Source organism: Ailuropoda melanoleuca, chromosome 10 (genome assembly GCF_002007445.2).
Source record: "Ailuropoda melanoleuca isolate Jingjing chromosome 10, ASM200744v2, whole genome shotgun sequence".
Lineage (NCBI taxonomy): Eukaryota > Metazoa > Chordata > Mammalia > Carnivora > Ursidae > Ailuropoda > Ailuropoda melanoleuca.
The window spans coordinates 65,072,622-65,092,621 of record NC_048227.1 but is presented as its reverse complement, the minus strand read 5'-3'; the positions used below and the strand labels follow the sequence as shown (position 1 = coordinate 65,092,621).

At 40.1% G+C, this 20,000-nt stretch overlaps 1 protein-coding gene across 4 annotated transcripts in view; it reads right to left on the bottom strand.

Moving 5' to 3' along the window:
• DSE (dermatan sulfate epimerase) overlaps nt 1-20,000 on the bottom strand; it is an 82,036-nt gene that overhangs the window by 40,880 nt on the left and 21,156 nt on the right. For 2 of the 4 annotated variants that reach the window (XM_034669010.1, XM_034669016.1), the window contains exon 2: nt 14,267-14,735. In XM_034669010.1, the coding sequence (XP_034524901.1) occupies nt 14,267-14,682 (416 nt within the window). In that variant the 5' untranslated portion in view covers nt 14,683-14,735. Of the gene's footprint in view, nt 1-14,266; nt 14,736-20,000 lie in introns of those variants that run through there. The other 2 variants (XM_034669011.1, XM_034669012.1) reach the window with 2 other exon arrangements.

Genomic DNA, 20,000 nt, shown 5'->3' with positions numbered 1-20,000 from the left:
AACAATTGTTGGAGAGGATGTGGAGAAAGGGGATCCCTCCTACATTGTTGGTGGGAATGCAAGTTGGTACAGCCACTCTGGAAAACAGTGTGGAGGTCCCTTAAAAAGTTAAAAATTGAACTACCCTATGACCCAGCCATTGCACTACTGGGTGTTTACCCCAAAGATACAGACGTAGTAAAGAGAAGGGCCATATGCACCCCAATGTTCATAGCTGCATTGTCCACAATAGCCAAATCATGGAAGGAGCCGAGATGCCCTTCAACAGATGACTGGATTAAGAAGCTGTGGTCCATATATACAATGGAATATTACTCAGCTATCAGAAAGAACGAATTCTCAACATTTGCTGCAACATGGACGGCACTGGAGGAGATAATGCTAAGTGAAATAAGTCAAGCAGAGAAAGACAATTATCATATGATTTCTCTCATCTATGGAACATAAGAACTAGGATGATCGGTAGGGGAAGAAAGGGATAAAGAAAAGGGGGGTAATCAGAAGGGGGAATGAAACATGAGAGACTATGGACTATGAGAAACAAACTGAAGACTTCAGAGGGGAGGGGGTGGGGGAATGGGATAGACTGGTGATGGGTAGTAAGGAGGGCACGTATTGCATGGTGCACTGGGTGTTATACGCAACTAATGAAGCATCAAACTTTACATCGGAATCTGGGGATGTACTGTATGGTGATTAACATAATATAATAAAATAAAATTAAAAAAAAAAAAAGAAACACAAGAGCAGAATGACTGAAGTTAGGGTAGGCTCTGTGAGGACAGATGGAGCTGGGGTTGGGATGAGGGCCCATGCAGGGCCTTCTTGGGATGGCAGGCAAAGTGCTATTTCTTGGTCTGTGCTGTGGTTACCAGGGAGTTTCTTTTAGTTGCTTTATTAAGCTACACGCTTGTTCACATGGTATTCTATTTCATTTTGCATTGAAAAGGTTAAAACACACACACACACACAGATTGGATCATGTCACTGCCTTATTAAAACCCTTCAATGGCCTCATGGTGCTTGTAAGGAAAAGTACAAGCTTCTTCCTCCACATGGTACATGAGGCCTTGCGGCACCTGGTTCTCTACTCTTTGAGTCAGAGAGAGCTAGTCTCTTCCCTACATTAAATTTTCAGTTCCTCAAAAGCACTGTGCTTTCTTATGTCATGGCCTTTGAACACAAGTTACTTCTGCTTGGAACAGTCAAATGCACTCTCTTTCCCCTTCACTTGGCTGATTCCTCTTTATCCTTCAGGCCCCAGTGGGAAAGTCTTCCCCGATGCTTTAATGCTGGGTGAAGTCCCTTCCATCTACAGATTACATATTGTACTTTCCCGATCACAGCATTTATCATCTGCATTATTTATTAGTGGATAGCTTCTGTAGGTCAACGACAAGACAAGATGTATAACTTGCCCTCAAATTTTCATATCCCCAGTTCCTAGCACAATGCCTAGAACAGAATAAGTACACAATAAACATAAATAAAATGAATATGTACATTCATTTATTATAAATGAAAATTACCTTTGTTGGCATCAATTTATAAGAAAACAAAATAGAAGCAAAGTAATAAAGATTAACAATAACATTATGCTAGATACTCTTTCATTAACTCATTTATTGCCTGAAACACTACGACATCAGCATTATGTTTATCACCAATTCAAAGGTGAGGAAACTGAGCCACGGAGAAGCCAACTATCCTGCTCCAGGTCACAGGACACAGAAGTGGGATCAGGACGCAGGCAGTCTGGCTCCACCGTCCTTGCTCCAGTGGTGATAAACTCTCACCTCCCACTGCCCAACTAACATCACTACCATGCATTTCAAAGACTGAAGCAAGTGGCTTTAATGGGAAAAAACCAAAACAAAACAGAACAAAATTCTATTGAGATTACCTGATAGGGAATACCCACGAATATGATATACATATTAAGGTGCTAGATGCCAAAATTTGAGGACCTGGGAAGGAGAGAATACCAGGTGCAAGGGCACTTCAAAGAGCAGGTAATCTGACTCTCCCGGGAAACTATGCACTGAGATGTCAGATCCTGACATAACCTTTCACTGGCCTCCAACTGGGCCAAGGAACAATACCTCTGTGCTTACAGGCTGACAACAGGCAGGCCTTCCAAGCAACAGTGAGGCATCCACGGTACACAAGGTACCGAATCTGATACAAAGTTGTGAACAGATATCCAGGACTTCAGCTCTTGGTAAGCACAGACTTGCAATCAAAATAAATTCATGCCTTCATTCAATGTAGCTCATTAGCATCTTTTAACCATATATGGCTCTCAGGACTCAAAAGTAAAACATGACGATGGTGTTACCCTCAATAAGCGTATGTGGGGTAGGCAAACAAATAAACCAAGAATTCTAGTACAGACGAGACATCCTAGAAGAAGTTTGCATGGTTCTCTTGGCATATCTGAATCACACTGGACAAAGGATGGGTAGAAGCTAGAGCCCAGGATGTTTGTAGAAAAACACTTTTGGGGGGCTCCATCTTGAAGATATGTACTCCTGATTAGAGAACCAAGTGGTAAATAACACAGCTACTACTGCAAATTGACAAGTCACATGAAAAATAATAACTGTGGAAATTGAGAAGAGTAACAGGCTAGAGAAAATCTTACGGAGGAAGGAGAAGTTAAACTGGATCCTGAAGTCTGGATAGGGTTTGGAGGGAAAGGAGGAAGGAAAGGGAAAGATACATCTGGGATTCCTGCAGGCAGAAAGGCCAATTCAGTGCTGCTCTGTAAACTTACTGCCATAAGACTCAGGGCAGAGTTGAAAATGCCAGTACATGTGGTCCAAGTGGACCACGGGGGACAGGCACATCAGTGCCTGTCAGTGAAAAGCTTAAAACACTGAAATCACAAAATTCTAGGAAAAATAAGACTTTAAAAAAAAATCTGTAAGCTCTGCACAGTGGCATGTTTTATGATGATGATGACAACAGGCTGATTTCCTGAAGAGCTCACCTACATTCAACAATGACACAAACAACAAGAGCAAGATGCATTTGGAGTGGCAAGAGTGAAGAACACAATAAAGGGCAGGAAGGAGAAAAATGGCTGGAGGTCAACAGTGTGGCAGCAACAGTACAGAAACCACAGAACAGGTGAAATGGATGACAGTGAACTCACATGAGTAACAGATATGGCCAGGAGGCCCAAGTAAGTACAGTAATAAATACACATCAAGATACCTACCACGGGTATCTATGAGCCTTTGTGATGACAACAGGGGCAGAGGATTTGAAATTCATCTGTCCACACGGTTGGCTGGTATCAGCAAAGTGAGACAGAGCAGATAGAAGAGATAGTGACACGAAAAGACATGTAAAAAGTGAATTATTTTCTCTCTCCCATATTCCCTCCTGCATCTCGGCATCATGTGCAACCAGTTCACCCAAGACAAAAACCAAGTACCATTTTTTAAAACCTGCCTTTCCTTTACTTCTTAAATTTTAGTGTGTCTCAGAATCAAATGGGGGACTTATTGAAAAGGACAGGTTCCTTGGTGCACTCCAAAAGATGGTGATTCACTCAGTCTCTGTAGGGCCCAGGAACCTGTCTTTTTAGGAATATCTGTATGTTACCTCTCATCAGTGAGAATGGCTAGTAACAAAGAGACAAATAGTAAGTGTTGGTGAGGATATGGAGAAAGACAATCCCCATGCACTCTGGTAAGAATGTAGTGTGGTGTAGCCACTATGGAAAACAGCATAGAGGCCCCTCAACAAAAAATTTCTATTATAAATAGAAATACCATGGGGCGCCTGGGTGGCACAGTGGTTAAGCGTCTGCCTCTGGCTCAGGGCGTGATCCCAGCGTTATGGGATCGAGCCCCACATCAGGCTCCTCTGCTAGGAGCCTGCTTCTTTCTCTCCCACTCCCCCTGCTTATGTTCCCTCTCTCACTAGCTGTCTCTTTCTCTGTCAAATATATAAATAAAATCTTTAAAAAAAAAATAGAAATACCATATGACCCACTAACTCTACTTTTGGTATTTACCTCCCCCAAAAAACCAAAAACATTTATTCAAAAAGATATATGTACCCCATGTTTATTCCAGAATTATTTACAATAGCCAAGATCTCGAAGCAAGCAAGTGTCCACTGAGAGATGAATGAATAAAGAAGATATGGTGTATATATACATGGAATATTACTCAACCATCAAAAAGAATGAAATCTTGCCATTCTTGATAATATGGATGGACCTAAAGGGTCCATCTAAGTGAAATAAGTAAACAAAGACAAATACCATTTGATTTCACTTATATGTGTAATCTAAGAAACAACAACACAAATGTATAAGCATATACACAAAAAAACAGAAACAGACTCATAAATATAGAGAATTGGTAGGTGCCAGAGGTGGGGGTGTGGGGGGAATGGGTAAAATAGGTGAAGGGGATTAAGAGGTATAAACTTCTAGAAATAAAAAAAATAAGTCACAGGGATGAAAAGTACAGCATAGAGAATATAGTCAATAATATTGTAATAACTTTGTACAGTAAAAGGTGATAACTACAGTCATCATGGTGAGCATTTTATAATTGATGTAATTGTTGAATCATTATGTTGTACGCCAAAAACTATTATAGTATTGTATGTCAACTATACTTCAATCTAAAAAAAACCTCTAACCTATTGGTAACTGTACTTGTTATTAATAAATTGGACTTGTGGTATGATTTTTGCTGATATGAAACAAAGACAATTTTTAAAATTTTTATTATTTATTTTAGTAGGCTCCATGCCCAACGTGGTGCCCAAACTCGAGATCAAGAGGAAAAAAGACAATTTTAACTTCTTCTGCCCAAAAAGGGATACCTATAGAATTCTGATGAAAGAATCACACTATGAGACAAAGTGTCTCAAATCCAATCAATCTCCGTGCAGATTCTCTGACCTAAGTCATTCCTTTTTCTCTCCACCCTCACGGTCTTAATTGTGGTCTTCACTTCCTTCCTGGACTGGTATTTAAGCTTCAACCTAGTTCCCTTCCTCCTGATTCCTCCCCTTCCAAGCCCTCCCACACACAAAGCTTCTAAACCACTGGCTTATGTGGGATAAAGCAATGATCTGGCAGCCCCTGACAATGTCTCCTCCTGCTGTCCTAACGCAGCATACTGACACTGGAAAGGAAAAGGGAAGATGGATGAGAGGGTCTGTGTTAAGCATGGCAAAAACAAGTTCCCTTAATGGATATGGCAGGAGATAAAGAAATAAAAGGCCATTCTGAATACAACTAAAGTAAAATGAACTACCTGCTTATAAGAGACCTCACGGGCATACTTACGTCACTAGCACTCTCTAGGAGTTACAACTATCTGTATAACATTAGGAAGAACATAAGGTCAGCAAGACCCTCCATCTGAAGTAGTATTAGCACTGGGTGTTATAGCAACTAACGAATCATCGGACTTTACATCAGAAACCGGGGATGTACTGTATGGTGACCAACATAATATAATAAAAAATCTAAAAAAAAAAAAAAGAACTGAGTAGGTACTGGGCGCCTGGGTAGCTCAGTCGGTTAAGCATCTGCCTTTGGCTCAGGTCATGATCCCAGGGTCCTGGGGTTGAGCCCGGGGTCAGGATCCCTGCTCAGTGGGGAGTCTGCTTCTCCCTCTGCCCCTTTCCTCCCAGCTTGTGCTCACTCTCTCTCTTTTCTCTCAAATGAATAAATAGTCTTAAAAAAAAAAAAAAGAACTGAATAGTTATTTTATCTAATAGTTAGAGCCAATGTGAAAAAAAATGACTATGAAGCATCACTGGAATAGAATACAGATACACACGCAGCACTTGCCAATTAATATCTTCCCTCAAGATAAGAGGCAAGAAATGCACAAAATTCAAACCTCATGCTTGGTAAGTTTTTCATATTAGAAACATTTAAGAGCCAGATCGTTAAGACTGTGTGGAACACCTGTGTTGTCCTTGTTTGTATATATGGGGCGAAGGACTCTATCAAAAGAGCACCAAGGAGTCCCCTGGCATTAAGCACAGCTCTCTCTGGCCAATCTGAAAGCGCATATTACACTTAAAAAGGCAAAATGACACTAAAAGGGCAGGAGGTACGAGAGGGAGGGTCACTCATCACCAATACTGACTCTCAAACAACAAACAGATCCCACAAAAAAAAATTAACTTTGGATTTCTGTTCACTTGTGTATGATTATAGCTGCTATAAAATATCTTAAATTTGTTGTTAGAAAGCAGCACTGGTAAAGCTACTTTATCCTCACTTGCATTTGAAATAGATGGAGAACACTCTGCTTGTCATGGATTGAACAATCATACTCTAAAGGAGACACTTAGCTAACCCCCATACCCGATGTTGCCTCTCAGTTAGCAACTTTTCACAAGCTTCCTCCTGCTATGGGTCACCTGACCTCACACCTCGCCCAATGGCTTCGTTTATTATTACACCGCAACAACCTGCCTATTAAACAGCCTTCAAGAAGAGACTTCCCAGTGGCCAGGTTCCTCACATGTGTTTCCATAATGCTCATCAGGGGGGCCTGGTTAGCTCAGTTGGGTAGAGCATAAGACTCTCAGTCTTGGGGTTGTGAGTTCAAGCCCCACATGGAGGGTAGAGGTTACTTAAAAAATAAATAAAATAAATGTAGGATCCCTCTCTCTCTCTCTCTCTTTTTTTAAAATCTGAGCATCCTAAAAATCCATCGATTTTAGTCTTCTATTTCTAAGGATCTGAAGTAGGGTAAAAGGGGATCACTTCTAGAAGATTACAGAATGAAGAGAAGAGAGAAAAAGGCAAAAAGAGAGGTAGGGGGAAGGGTAAAGGGAAGGAGAAACAGGAATGAGAAAAAGCTAGGGGAATTTGGAGCTGGGTATTGAGAGCCCAGCATTTGCTTCCCCAGGTCCACTGGATGTGTTTCCTGGAATCCAATGGTTTCCAGGTGCATTCTGAGCTAAGCCTCCCAGTCTTCGCCACTGTAAGGTCATGAGAGGAAAACCTGATCTTTTCACTCACGGTGCTGGGGCTCCACATGTTGGGACCCAGCTACACCCTCCCCCTTTCTTTGATTCCCAGCCTTAAGGAACAATTCAGAAAAGTAAAAAGTCTGGGAAACAGCTGTAGGGAACTGTACTTGGAGCCCAGCAGGCCATGCTGAGAAAGACAGGCACACACTTCATTTTGGAATGTACAGAAATGACACGGATTGGTTCACTGCCATATGCCAGAGGCTTTTCTTTTTTTTTCTTTTTCTCTCTCCTTCGTTTTACTTTATTATTTTATTTTACTTTATTTTGCAAATACACTCTCAGATGTCACTCTCCAGAAGTCTGCAATCCACAGGCAAGGACTTAGTACTCAGTCAGTTGCAAATGAAAGTACAATTACTGCTCTGTCCGAGAAAGTTCAACTTTCTTTGTTTCCCCCACCAGGGCTGATTTCCTGTAGCGGACTGGCTCCAATGCAAGAGTGAAGTAATTTCTTTCCTCTGTGATTTATTTTCTGAGGATAAGTAAGCAAAACTACTATAAAGAAAGGAGGAAAGCACAATTCACAATGAATCCTTCTCAAAAACACAACCCCAGAGTGACAGAGCAGGTAAAGCAGAGTACTGTGTACCAAGAAACTTGAGAATCAAGCTCCACGTTTCATACCTATTTCTGTGTAATAACAACAGAGTTGTTTGTTTGTTTTTTATTTAATAATATTTTTTATTATGTTAGTCACCATACAGTACATCCCTAGTTTTTGATGTAAAGTTCCATGATTCATTACTTCCCGTATAACACCCAGTGCACAATGCAATATGTGCCCTCCTTAATACCCATCACCAGCCTATCCCATTCCCCCACTCTCCTTCCCTCTGAAGCCCCCAGTTTGTTTCACAGAGTCCATAGTCTCTCATGGTTCATTCCGAACCCTTCTGAACAACAGAGTTTTTAGTAAAACTCTGTGCCAGGTACATAATGCTAAGAGCTTTACATGCACTATCGCATTGCATGGGAAGGATCATCCACATTTTAGAGATGAAGACACTGACGTTTACAGAGGTTAAAAGACCTGCTGAAGGATGCATGGCAAATAAAATGGCAGAGTCAAGGCACAGGCTCTTCTCTGCCTCCAAAGACCACCATACAAGCTCACTGCCCAGGGTTTACAAAGCTTAAGACAAAAGCCTGTTGCCTGGAAATGCACACAGGATGACTAGACACTATCAACCGGAGCTGAACGTATTCTTGTTGTTACAGTCCTGTCTTCAATCTCTGAAATGCATTCATCTCTTCATATCATTAAGTAAAATAGACTCAACTGTACCTTTCAGAAGTGATTCAGGATCTGTAGTGTTTTCTAATAATCATTTGAGTGAGTTTTTTTGCTTCTTTTGCTTGTTTTTAGTTATAGATCACTGCAAGAACTTCCTGATGAGCGTAACGGCATCTATCATGAGCTTGAGTAAGATACTCGATGTACAGGGAGGCTGCCTGATATGTATGCAAGATTCTACTGAAGGATTAAGCTAGCCTAGGAAAAAAAGTGGCCTGAGGCTAAACCACAGATCCATCCCTTCAGCTCTACCTGTATTTCAATGAACTTCACTTTGGAGATGCTTTATCCAGGGACGCTGTAGTATTCATTCACTGGACAGAAACCTACTTAATGTCCTGCTCAGAGGTGGAGGATACATGCACGAGCTAAAGCCACCACCCTGCTTTTAGTCTGGTCTGGCACAAAAAAACAGCCTCATTGGGCGCTTGGGTGGCTCAGCCAGTTAAGAATCTGCCTTCGGTTCAGGTCATGATTCCAGGGTCCTGGGATGGGAGCCCCACAATGGGCTCCCTGCTCACTGGGGAGTCTGCTTCTCCCTCTGCCTCTGCCCCTCCCCGCCGCTTGTGCACGCACCCCCCCCCAATAAATAAATAAATAAATAAATAAATAAACAAATAAACAAATAAATAAATAAATAAAATCTTAATTAAAAAAAAAACAGCCTCGTGCAACCCATCACATATGCATTGTAGGGATGTTCATGAGACTGTTGTGAAGATTCTTCACAAAAAACTCAGGAGATATTCCTGTCGGATATTTGGGTCAAGAGTAGTAGTTCTAGGGGCGCCTGGGTGGCAGAGCGGTTAAGCGTCTGCCTTCGGCTCAGGGCGTAATCCCGGCTTTCTAGGATCGAGCCCCACATCAGGCTCCTCCGCTATGAGTCTGCTTCTTCCTCTCCCACTCCCCATGCTTGTGTTCCCTCTCTCGCTGGCTGTCTCTATCTCTGTCAAATAAATAAATAAAATCTTTAAAAAAAAAAAAGAGTAGTAGTTCTATAGAATAACTGATCTGTTTTTGATGCCATGGACACTGCACACTTTGAAACTTACTGAGCTTACTCTCTTTATAGCTAAAAAAAGCAGGGCCCGCTTTGGCCCACTTATGGTCTGTGAGATGCAATATTTTGGCAACTGTCTCATTCTTAATTCAGCTCTGATGTCTCCAACCTTTTTCTTCCCTTTTCTTTTTCAGCTACTTTTAATTTTAATCTTGTATTTTGTTTCCTTAATCTTCTGGGGCAAACATAGAGTAGAAATAAGTAAATAAAAATATACATATGAAAATTTTAGGAAAGTAGAGTAATATGTGCTGACTCCCAAAACTCCAAAAATTGACTTTTTAGGTATCTCTTTAAAATCTCTACTAAGAACTGTTTTTATTATTTCCCTAAATTAAAGTTTAATGTTTTTTTGGAGGAGGGGAGCTAATGGAGAATATTTCATTTACACATGAGACTATCCCCTTATGCCAACTGACATATGCAGACCTTACTTTAGCGACTAGGTGACATTATATAAAAAGTGAATTCATGTTAAGTGAATTAAAATGCATTTTCTTTTGTTACCAGCTCTCGACTTATGGTCTCAGCTCATTAAGCTTTCTCCAAGTGGCTGCATATTAAGTTCTAATCAAGCCTTTATATAAAATACAGAGCCAACTGCTGCCCAAATCCTAGTTCTCATTTGGAAGATGAGATCTATAGGGGACCAAAGAAAAGGTATTCATTCAAAGGTTAAAGACATTTTTGGTGATGCTGAAAATGATTTGCCTCTTTATATGTAAGTTAAAATGATATATCTTTAAATTTGATTTTTAGAACTAAGTTAAGAACAAGCTTAAATTACCATTAACGTTACTGTTAGAAAGAACATATGAGCCTTAGCAGAAGTCAGAAGAACAAAGGAGTGCGTGAGTGAGGACGTGACATCTCTGCAAAGGCAGACACAGCACACAGACAGGACCCATCTTTCTGTGGTGCCCGATCATCGGGGTGCTGGGAGATACATGGAAGTGTAACGCTAAAAGAAAGCAGCTTTGCATGCTGTTGTTTTTCAATCGCTACCATTCTCATGATCAATCTTCCAGATTCCCTTTCTACTTTGCAGTACGTGTCATATAAAATGGACACCTAACAGGATCAGTATAATTAGACATTTTCCTTTCACTTTTCTTTTACAATGGCCCAAGAGCCTTCAATAAGTGAATACCTAGATGTTACCTTTTAGCTCTTTACTTATAAAATAGTCAAATGAGAAATGAACCATATTAATAAGTTTGTATGCATGTATATCTCAGACGTACTTCTTTTTAATACCAGACAAAACACACATCACTGTCACATTCCACTAAGCCTTTTTCATTGGCGTTACCATCAGAGTCATAAGCCTTAAAAAAGAGCCCTCGGGAACATCACTGAGCATTTTAATGGAACAAAGCCAAAAGGGAAATTTTATGAGTTAAACAGATGTTCTAGGTTAGAGAGGCGTTTGAACAAAGATGAGTAAAATCTCCAAATAAATCCCAAATACTATTTCCTTAGAGCCTACATATACTAAATTATAAGCCAAACAGGGTCTAAGTACTGAGCAAATAACAGTAACAATACTTCTCATTAATGTCATTATTCTTCTGTATCAAAGGTGACAGGAACTGTGCTGAGTACTTTCCAGTATCTTGTTTTATCCTCCTAAGGAGGCTGTGAGGGAGAGACTGCTGCTATTGCCACATTACATATCACGACACTAAGGCACAGACAAATGAAGAACATTTGTCTGAAATAACACAGCTGAACAGTGGCAAGCTGGGATTCAAACCCAGGCGGTGAGACTCTGGAGCTAGGACTTTTCTACCGCACTACAGTACAGCACAATACAGACCTTTAAGTCATGAATGAAACTGATGAAACCTCTCATTAAGCGATCCTTACGCTCATTTCTGAGAAGAGGGCACAGCCCTAGCTTAGGTTTCAAAAACCTAATGTCTGCACTCCTCACTCTAGGGGCGACTTATACAATTTCTGGGCTATCGCTGCATCTTTGAATCCCTGGCACCCAGCCTAGTTCATGACATACAATAGATACTCAATAAAAGTTACCTGATTGAATAAGTGAGTAAACACAATTTAGTCATTGGTTTTAAAAGGAGTAGAAATGCCCTTCAAGGAAAATGACAAATGTATTCAGTCTGATAAAGCCACTGTAGGAAGCTTTCTAAAAAACAAATCTATGATATTAATTATTGATCTCTTTGGTAAATAAGAGCTAGCTCTTTCTGTTCTCTGAAACCAATATAGGTGAACTATACCCTAAAACAGTGACAACATCCACAATATACTTCTCTGTGCATTGTGAGAACATATGATTTAGTTGACTTAAACAGGGATAGCTGAATTATAAAAAGATTTAAGTTGTCAAAAAGTGATTATGCTCAACTACAAATTTAAATGAAAATACAAGAGTCTAGAAGTTGGGTGTGGTAGCTTTTAAGAAGTTAAAATTTCCAGGGTGCATGGGTGGCTCAGTTGGTTAAACATCTACCTGCCTTTGGCTCTGGTTATGATCCCAGGGTCCTGGAATCAAGTCCGGAATCAGGCTCCCTGCTCAGTGGGGAGTCTGCTGCTCCCTCTCAATCTGCCCCTCCTCACCATTCGTGCTCTCTCAAATAAATAAAATCTTTTTTAAAAAAATTAAATTTCCATAAAATCACTTAAAAGTAGAACCTAGTAACAGTACTTGCCAAGAAAAAATGTTCCAGTAGTTCTTTTTCTGCTAATAAGATCACTTCTGGCACTAGAAACCAGATGTAAAGGTAAATTTTCCATTTCTGCCCTTCAGCTTCAAGAAAAAGAAGTCCACTGTTTAGCTCTATTAAATCACAGACTGACTTTTCAGTGACCAGATAACAGCACAGAGTTATACCTATTTTTACCAATCCTGCCATTAATAAAGTACTAGTCCTCTGGCAAATTTATACATACCGCCAAAAACCAGTAAATCTCAACTTGTAGAAACAGTATGAAAACCACCATTTTTGTTTGAAGTTATTTAATTTTCCCTTCTTTTATCCTAGGAGTCTAATCCTCTCTAATGACAGCATTCATTTAAGTTGGCATTTATACTCCTGATGAATGCTTTATGTTATAACGTTTGACCTGGTTTTGTGTAATTCTCTTAATGTTATTGGTATTTGTGTTAAAAAAAAAAATCTCCATGAAACAATGGTACTTTCCAGTTAGCTACTCTGTTATTAAGTGAAATAGATGTTTTTTACAGTAACTCTTCTCTGGGACATTTTCATCAGTACCTTAATCTGACAAATTTAACTTCGCTATCTAAAAAGGGACTTTAAAAGAAAAAGTAGCTTTGAAGGCAACGGAGATTTTTTTCCTAAAGTATGTAATGGTTGCCATTTTTAACCAATTACACAATATCAAGTAATTATAACATTTGATAATACATTCTTGTAGTTCAAGTATCAAATAAATTCTCATACATCTTTTATTTTCTTTCTTGGTGTCAGAAATAGAGTAAAATCAGTTAATTAGAAACAAAATCAGAAACTACTGCATACATGGCTCAATTTTGAACCAAAGCAAATAAAAAAGTTCTTTTCAACCAGAAGTATTATAAACTTCAAAATGATTATACATATCTAACAGCAAGTCTTTTTTTTTTTTAAGATTTTATTTATTCATTAGAGAGAGAAAGAGAGAGCTCAAGCAGGGGAAGAGGCAGAAGGAAAGGGAGAAGCAGACTCCCTGCTGAGCTGGGAGCCTGATGCAGGGCTCCATCTCAGGACCTGGAGATCATGACCTGAGCCAAAGGCAGATGCCTAAACCATCTGAGCCACCCAAGCACGCCACAGCAAGTCTCAAAAATTCAGCTCTGGTATGGATTTAATGCCAACTTTTCCATAATCTTCTTCACTAGTAAATTCCAGAAAATCCTTCACTCTATAAGCAAATAGCATTCTTTATCATTTTGGCAGAAATTTAGGAAAAATTAAATTCCGTTACCATACAGACAGAACTCAGGAAAGTTGCAAACTATCATTCTTTACTCCAGTGTTACGTGAGATGTAACTCATCATAGCATTAAATGCATTCACTGATTTTTCTAAGCATTTAAAAATGAGCTCTTTATAGCCCTATAAAAAAGAAGCTTCTGTAATTTTAAAAGGGTATTTGTAATTTTTTTGGTGCAACTATACCATGAATATGTATTAAAACACAATTTGGGTAAGAATACCCACAGAATTCCTAATCAACCCACCCCATACCTTTTTGGAAGTAGGTAGACATATTCATTATAAACAAATAAAATAACTTTAAGCTAATCAAAAAGGGACAGCAAGTTTGTTTCCAAATCTTGGAATATCTGAAGATAAATTACTATGCAGTTAGAATCCCTCACATAATTATACAATAGGTTTTCCTACAGGTTTGGACAGTTTGGTAGTTACTGGATAAGATCTTGTTTATAAATTGCCAGTTAATCCTATCACAATCCTTTTTAGCTCCTAATTGTCATAAAATTTAAATAAACCTTAGTTAGCTAAAATCTCTTGCTGGCAGAGGGTTTTAACCACTTGGGGGTCAATAAGAACCTAAAGGCAGATGACCGTAATACATGCTTGTTAAACAGGGAGGAAAGTATTCTCAACAATCAAGATAACAGTATTGACTCAATGCAGCAAATTATCTTTTCTTTGGCTAGGCTGTATCTACATATTTTCCTGCGAACTTTAAACACGGACATTACTGGGTCTTTTGAAACTATGGCTCATTCATAAGCCGCTAACACCACAACAAACAAGGAACCCCTCCCCTTCACTCACACACATATGTGAAAATCTGGCCTCTAAGATTTCATCTGAGTATAAATTCATTTCTTTAAATTGCAGAGTTAATACAGTAAGAAGAAAAAGACAAAAATCTACCAACTAGGCTGAGCTGCCATCCTCTCCATGTAGTCTTTGGCCATGTCTCGGGCTTCAAGGTTCTCAGGATACAGCACGCAAAACATTGCCAAGGCGCCCAAGTTGTTGCCATAAATTTCATTCCAGCGGGCGCTATATTCCTTGGGGTCCCAGGGAGGGAGGTATTCCAAGGGGCTGGACAGCATGGTGTGCACGGCCTCAGTGAGCCGGGCGGCAATGTGCTCATGGGAGCTGGCCGCCCTGAGCTGGAGCTCCGCCACCTCTGTCCTGGAGAAGTATAGCATTGGGTGGCTGTCGTAGTTGGCATTGGTGAAGGGAATCATGACTTCTGGGTTCTCGTCAGTGATATAGGACGACACAAAGCAAAACAAATATATGAAAAACACACTGGGAGCCCCCCGTGTGTGAGTCCTCATCGTGACATCAGATCTCCAAATCTCCAAGGCAGCCAAACCATCTTCGAAAGATCCTACGGGAGGAAAAAGAAAAGGGATGTCAACCAGGGGAACATGACAAAGTAGGAAAGACAAACTTGCTTACTGGGAGAAGGTATAAATATTAAAAGCTGAAGCTTATGAATTTAGATTTTTTTAAAAAATACAACAAAAATTTGAACTAGGAAGGGACTTAATAATTTAGTCACAGGAATAAAAGGTACAACATAAGGAACACAGTCAATGATATTATAAATAGCGTTGTATGGTGACAGAGTAGCTATACTTATGGTGAACATAGCATAATGTACAAACTTGCCAAATTACTACGTTGTACACCTGAAACTAATATAACATTGTGTGTCAACTATACTCAAATACGGGCGCCTTGGTGGCTCAGTCGTTTAAGCGTCTGCCTTCAGCTCAGGTCACAATCCCAGGACCCTGGGATGGAGTCCCGCATCGGGGTCCTTGCTCAGTGGGGAGCCTGCTTCTCTCTCTCCCTCTCCCCCAACCCCTCATTCATGTTCTCGCTCTCCGATAAATAAAATATTTTAAAAAAACCAAACTCAAATAAAAAAATCTAATAATTTTATTGTCAAGTAAACATGATACTTCAAACATGTATTCTTTGAGGAAAACAGAACTTTGGACTTGGAGAAACCATGTAAGATTTGTTCAAGTAGGGAAGACAGACTCTCCTTGGCATTTTTCTTATGTTTTAGAACTCAAAAAAGTTTAAATCTTACAGTATTTTTTTAGACATTAACATGAAAACCACAATAACGAAAAGCTGGTGGTGAAATCTTGTCTGGGAATCTGAACGGAAATTAGGAAAAAAGAGAAAACCCTGTCTTTCTTAATTATAGGCTCTATTACTCTGGCTTCTCCTGGCTTCCTAACATTCTGCATTCTGAAGCAGGGATTACGATCAATACATCTAAGCAGACAAATATTATGAGTAAGGCTATATGCTCTTTGTGTCAGCAGAAGGTGGGGACAGAGAAGACAAAAGCAGGGTAACCGACGGCCAAGCCCATGCATTCCCTGGGCTGACATCAGCAGGCGTGTATTGAAAGGCCAGACATGGGGCTGCCAGGACTAGAAACGGACAGGCCTTCATTCAGAAAATAAAATCCCAGAATCAAAAGGCTGAAATAACACGTGTGCATTTTCCCTTTATTATTTGAAACTGCTGCCTACTTTTTCATTTTGCATGTGGGATTTTGGTGTCACTCAGTAAGTCAGACATTGACACCAAGCTCTTATTTTCTTAACTGCTTAACTTTCTTAAAAATCCTTTTTTCAGTGGCACAGGTTAAAAGAACATATTTCAAATACAAGAATATTTTTTAAAAAGAAAAAAAAAAACAAAAAACAAAAAAAACCTCAGCCTAGTCTACGTCCCACATCTGGGATAAAGCAGGCATAAAATCCCCCAGAGGAAAGTCAGGGAATTCTTAAAATTCTTCAGAGGGGAAAGGTTATAGAAAGCAGACGAGAAAAAGACAGTTTTATGTAAATAATGAACAGTAGTTTTCAATTATTAAAGAGCGAAACTGATGGAGAAAAATCAACCTCCCCAGCTGAACACAAACTATTTTTCTAACGAAAAGCTGCCTCCTCACATTCACAAGAAAGAAAACTGAAGATTTAACATACACTGGAGATCAGTCCACACTCTGAACTTGCTGTATCTCCAAAAGAAAGGCAATATGCAGCACTTATGGGTGCTGCCATTAATTCTACTATTCTTTATATTTCTGAATGTGTTTTAGACCATATGTGTACACACACACACACACACTCACACACACACACGAAATTTAAGGGCAGCAATTTTGCAAAGCATTTCAGACGTGTTTCAAGAGTCAAACTTGGGATTAATTTAAGAAAATTGGTATAGCCATGCTAAATAAAATATATAAAATAGAAATAACTCTTGGACTCTACTCATATTATGTCTAGCACCCAAAGCTGCAAGGCGGCTGGCTAGACCCTTCAAGGTCAGAGACCTGGCCAAAAGAAATAGTCCTCTGTGGTTATGTCTGAGAAGGGGTGTGGTCTCTGGCAACACAGAGACATGGCTGGGTCTAAAGTAATGCTGAGTCCCCACCACCCCCACCTCCACCCCAAGGTTTATTTTTTGCTCTTTTCACTGAACATTCATGCAAACAATTAAAAAAAAAAAAAAGCCTGCCTATATTAAATCCCCCAAAGCCTAAGATTGGATGCAGTTATCAATGCAATTAACACTGCAGAGGGTTTTTAGGCACCCAAAGTGAGGATGACTTGTAAGTTTCTCCTTTAATTGACCACTACACATGGATAGTATTGAAGATCTTCTCTCAAACTACCGTTTTTTTAAACCTGTAGCTCAGGTTCTAGGCGCTTGTGGGAGGTTGGATTTTGGGGGGATGGGTGAGAACCCACAGGGAGACTGGAATTTCTCTGTCTCAGCTCCTATACCAATATTCCCTAACGGTAGCTAAAGCCTGATTTGTTTTATTCTCTTCCTCCTCCCGTATGCATCCTGTCCTCCTACCCAGGTCCAGAGTCACTCAGGTGCTGGGGGCTGCTGCAGGAGGACTCATGCTGTGATCCCAGCCCCTTCTGCCACATCGCATCCCGTGACGTAGGTCATGCCTGAATATATTTAAACAAGAAGGGTTGCTCCTGAAGCACGGAGCCTCATTAACGTGTTGATTTGGGAATCATGCCACCTTGATATGCCAACTATCATTGAAGGGTCCTTCATTATTGCTCCAAATTCACGTGAAGGGGTCAGGGCAGCCAGGCTGTGAGCTACCACACATTTAAAACATAAATTCTGGTTGGGATACCATGTAGGCCAATGAAGAACCCACAGAAATTCTACAGAACAATCAGGCACACAGACCGCCTGGGAAGAAAGGGCCGTAGCATTCACCATGTCCCAGAGTGTGTTGCCTTCCGATTATACTGAACTCAACTCACCCAGCCTCCACCGCTCTCCCGAGATTAAGGCCTTTGTTGATCTGTCCAAAAAGTTCACTTCTTCTGTATCTGGCACATACCTGTATCACGTGGAACCTTTGGGCTCTTTATATGCTGTGCCTCACAGAAGGGGGGACGACAGCTTCCTCTTTGCATCACAGGACTTAGCACTGTGCTCAACAAAGACAAGGCAGCTCATAGATGCTGACTAAGCCAAATTAACCCTTGGACTTAGGTGCTGGGGGAGTAGATACCATCACTAAAATGAGCAAGGAGAAACCTTATTCCCTTTATTTGAAGCCAAAGCAAGTTTTGAATTTTTCAGAAAAAAAATGTCTGCTAGGAAACTAATAGAGGAAGAGACTCACGAGGCCCAGAAACTTATGTAGCCTAAAAACAAATTTCAAAGAAAGAAAGTGAAGACTAACCCAAACTTACTTTAGGCTGATAACCTAAAGGGAGACATCTACCATCTTAAATCTGTCCAGAAAATTACCCTGAAAAGCCCCCATTTCCAGTCTTTGGGTTTCCCCCTTTAAAATTATGCCCTCAGTACTCTGCATACCACTCTGTAGAGAGAAGAACTGCAATTACCGAAAGGGGCGTTTCTCACGATCATTTTAGGTGGTCCACAGGTGGACAGGTTTTATGCCAACTTATTTCAATGGGAAAACTATCACTGGTACATCTAACTAGACATTTCAACAGAGATATAAAATTCCTGTTTAAGACACATTTACATCTAAAAGTTAAAAACAGAAAGTAAAAGGATAGGGCAAACATTGTTGAAAGTGGTACTTGAATGACTGAAGTTTGGGAGATGCCGAAATGCTAAGTGAAACAATGGCCACTTAGTTTACCAGAAAGGCCAACTCTGCCTCTCCCACTGCCCCACCACACCACACCACACACACACACACACACACACACACACACTGAACAAGTCTGTACTTTCAGATGTCTGTGGCTGGTCTCTTAAGCCACTCTCCCCCTAGTTCATGTGTTGCAGACTCAGCAGAGCACTGCTGGCTCCCCTCAATCTTCAGGTTGCACTTGGCCCCCAGCTCAAGAGCATGGCATTTGCAATATGGCAACATCATGGGCAATCCCTGGCAGCTGCCACTAATATTTCTCTTACACGTAATTCTATTCTCAGGACGCTTCTGAATGACTCTACGGAGCCTCGTTTCCCCTAAAAGCCTTTCCTCTTCTCTTCCACTATAACACACTAACTTTCCTTACCTAGTTTTCCTTCCATTGTTTTGTCTCACGCTACACAGCTCAGAAAGCAAAACGTTCCTAAATTTCTACCTAATCAATGAGTACAATATAATCATTTAAGGATTACCCTGTCACTACCAGATGATTGAGACACCAAATTGATCATCCCCCTGCCTGAATGCCCTGCTTGTATCTGCAGCAGTCCAAGTTTGACAGTATGCTTAAGCCAAGCCAAATAATACAAAAAGTATTTAACAAGATGCTCAAATTCTAATTATTTTAAGTAGGTCCTCACAAAGTAACAATAAGCCTAAAATTATTTTTGCTTTGATCCTGGTTCCAACAATCCACGGCAGCTCTTATGACTGCTGACACACAGAAATTTTGGTAAAATGCTTTTCACATATTTGATCTTTTACTTTGCAATAACTTGATGTGACAAACAGTATTAAGAGTTAGTGTCCACAGATACTCTAACAGTACCTTAGAGGCAGAACTAGAATCCATTCTCTTAAATCCTAAGCCAACATTCTTTTCTTCAACCAAATTTTTAACAATATTAAGTGACATTAAAGTTCCCATTTTTGCCATCCTTAGACAAAGAAAGCACAGAAAGAATACGCTCAGAAGGAAAAGAACTGAAAACTAGACTAGTAACATCAAGTTTCAAAAATGAAGGTTTCCAAATGGTCTGGGACTGTTTAAAAATGAACATATGGTAGCACAAAAGTTCTTTCAATTTCCCTGGCTTTAGAAAATATAGAAAGTATAAGGATCGAAGAGTGACATTACCCTGAAGAAAGTAAAACACACCCCAAATTAAGATGGATTAAAAACACTCTTACATCTTGCGTCAAGTCTAAGGAGCACAGCATTATGATGAACACTGAGCATGGACAGAAGAGTAAATCCCTGCTCTGCTGTCTGCTAGTTTTGATCAACCGATTCCTGCTCTCAAAGCCTCCATGCTCTCATCCATAAAACGATCCCAACTTCACAGGGTGCTTAAATATTATGTGATGCACTTAGCACAGAACCTGACATGAAAAGCTCTATAAATATTTTTAATAAAAGGGAGGAAGTTTCAGACATGCAAGATTATA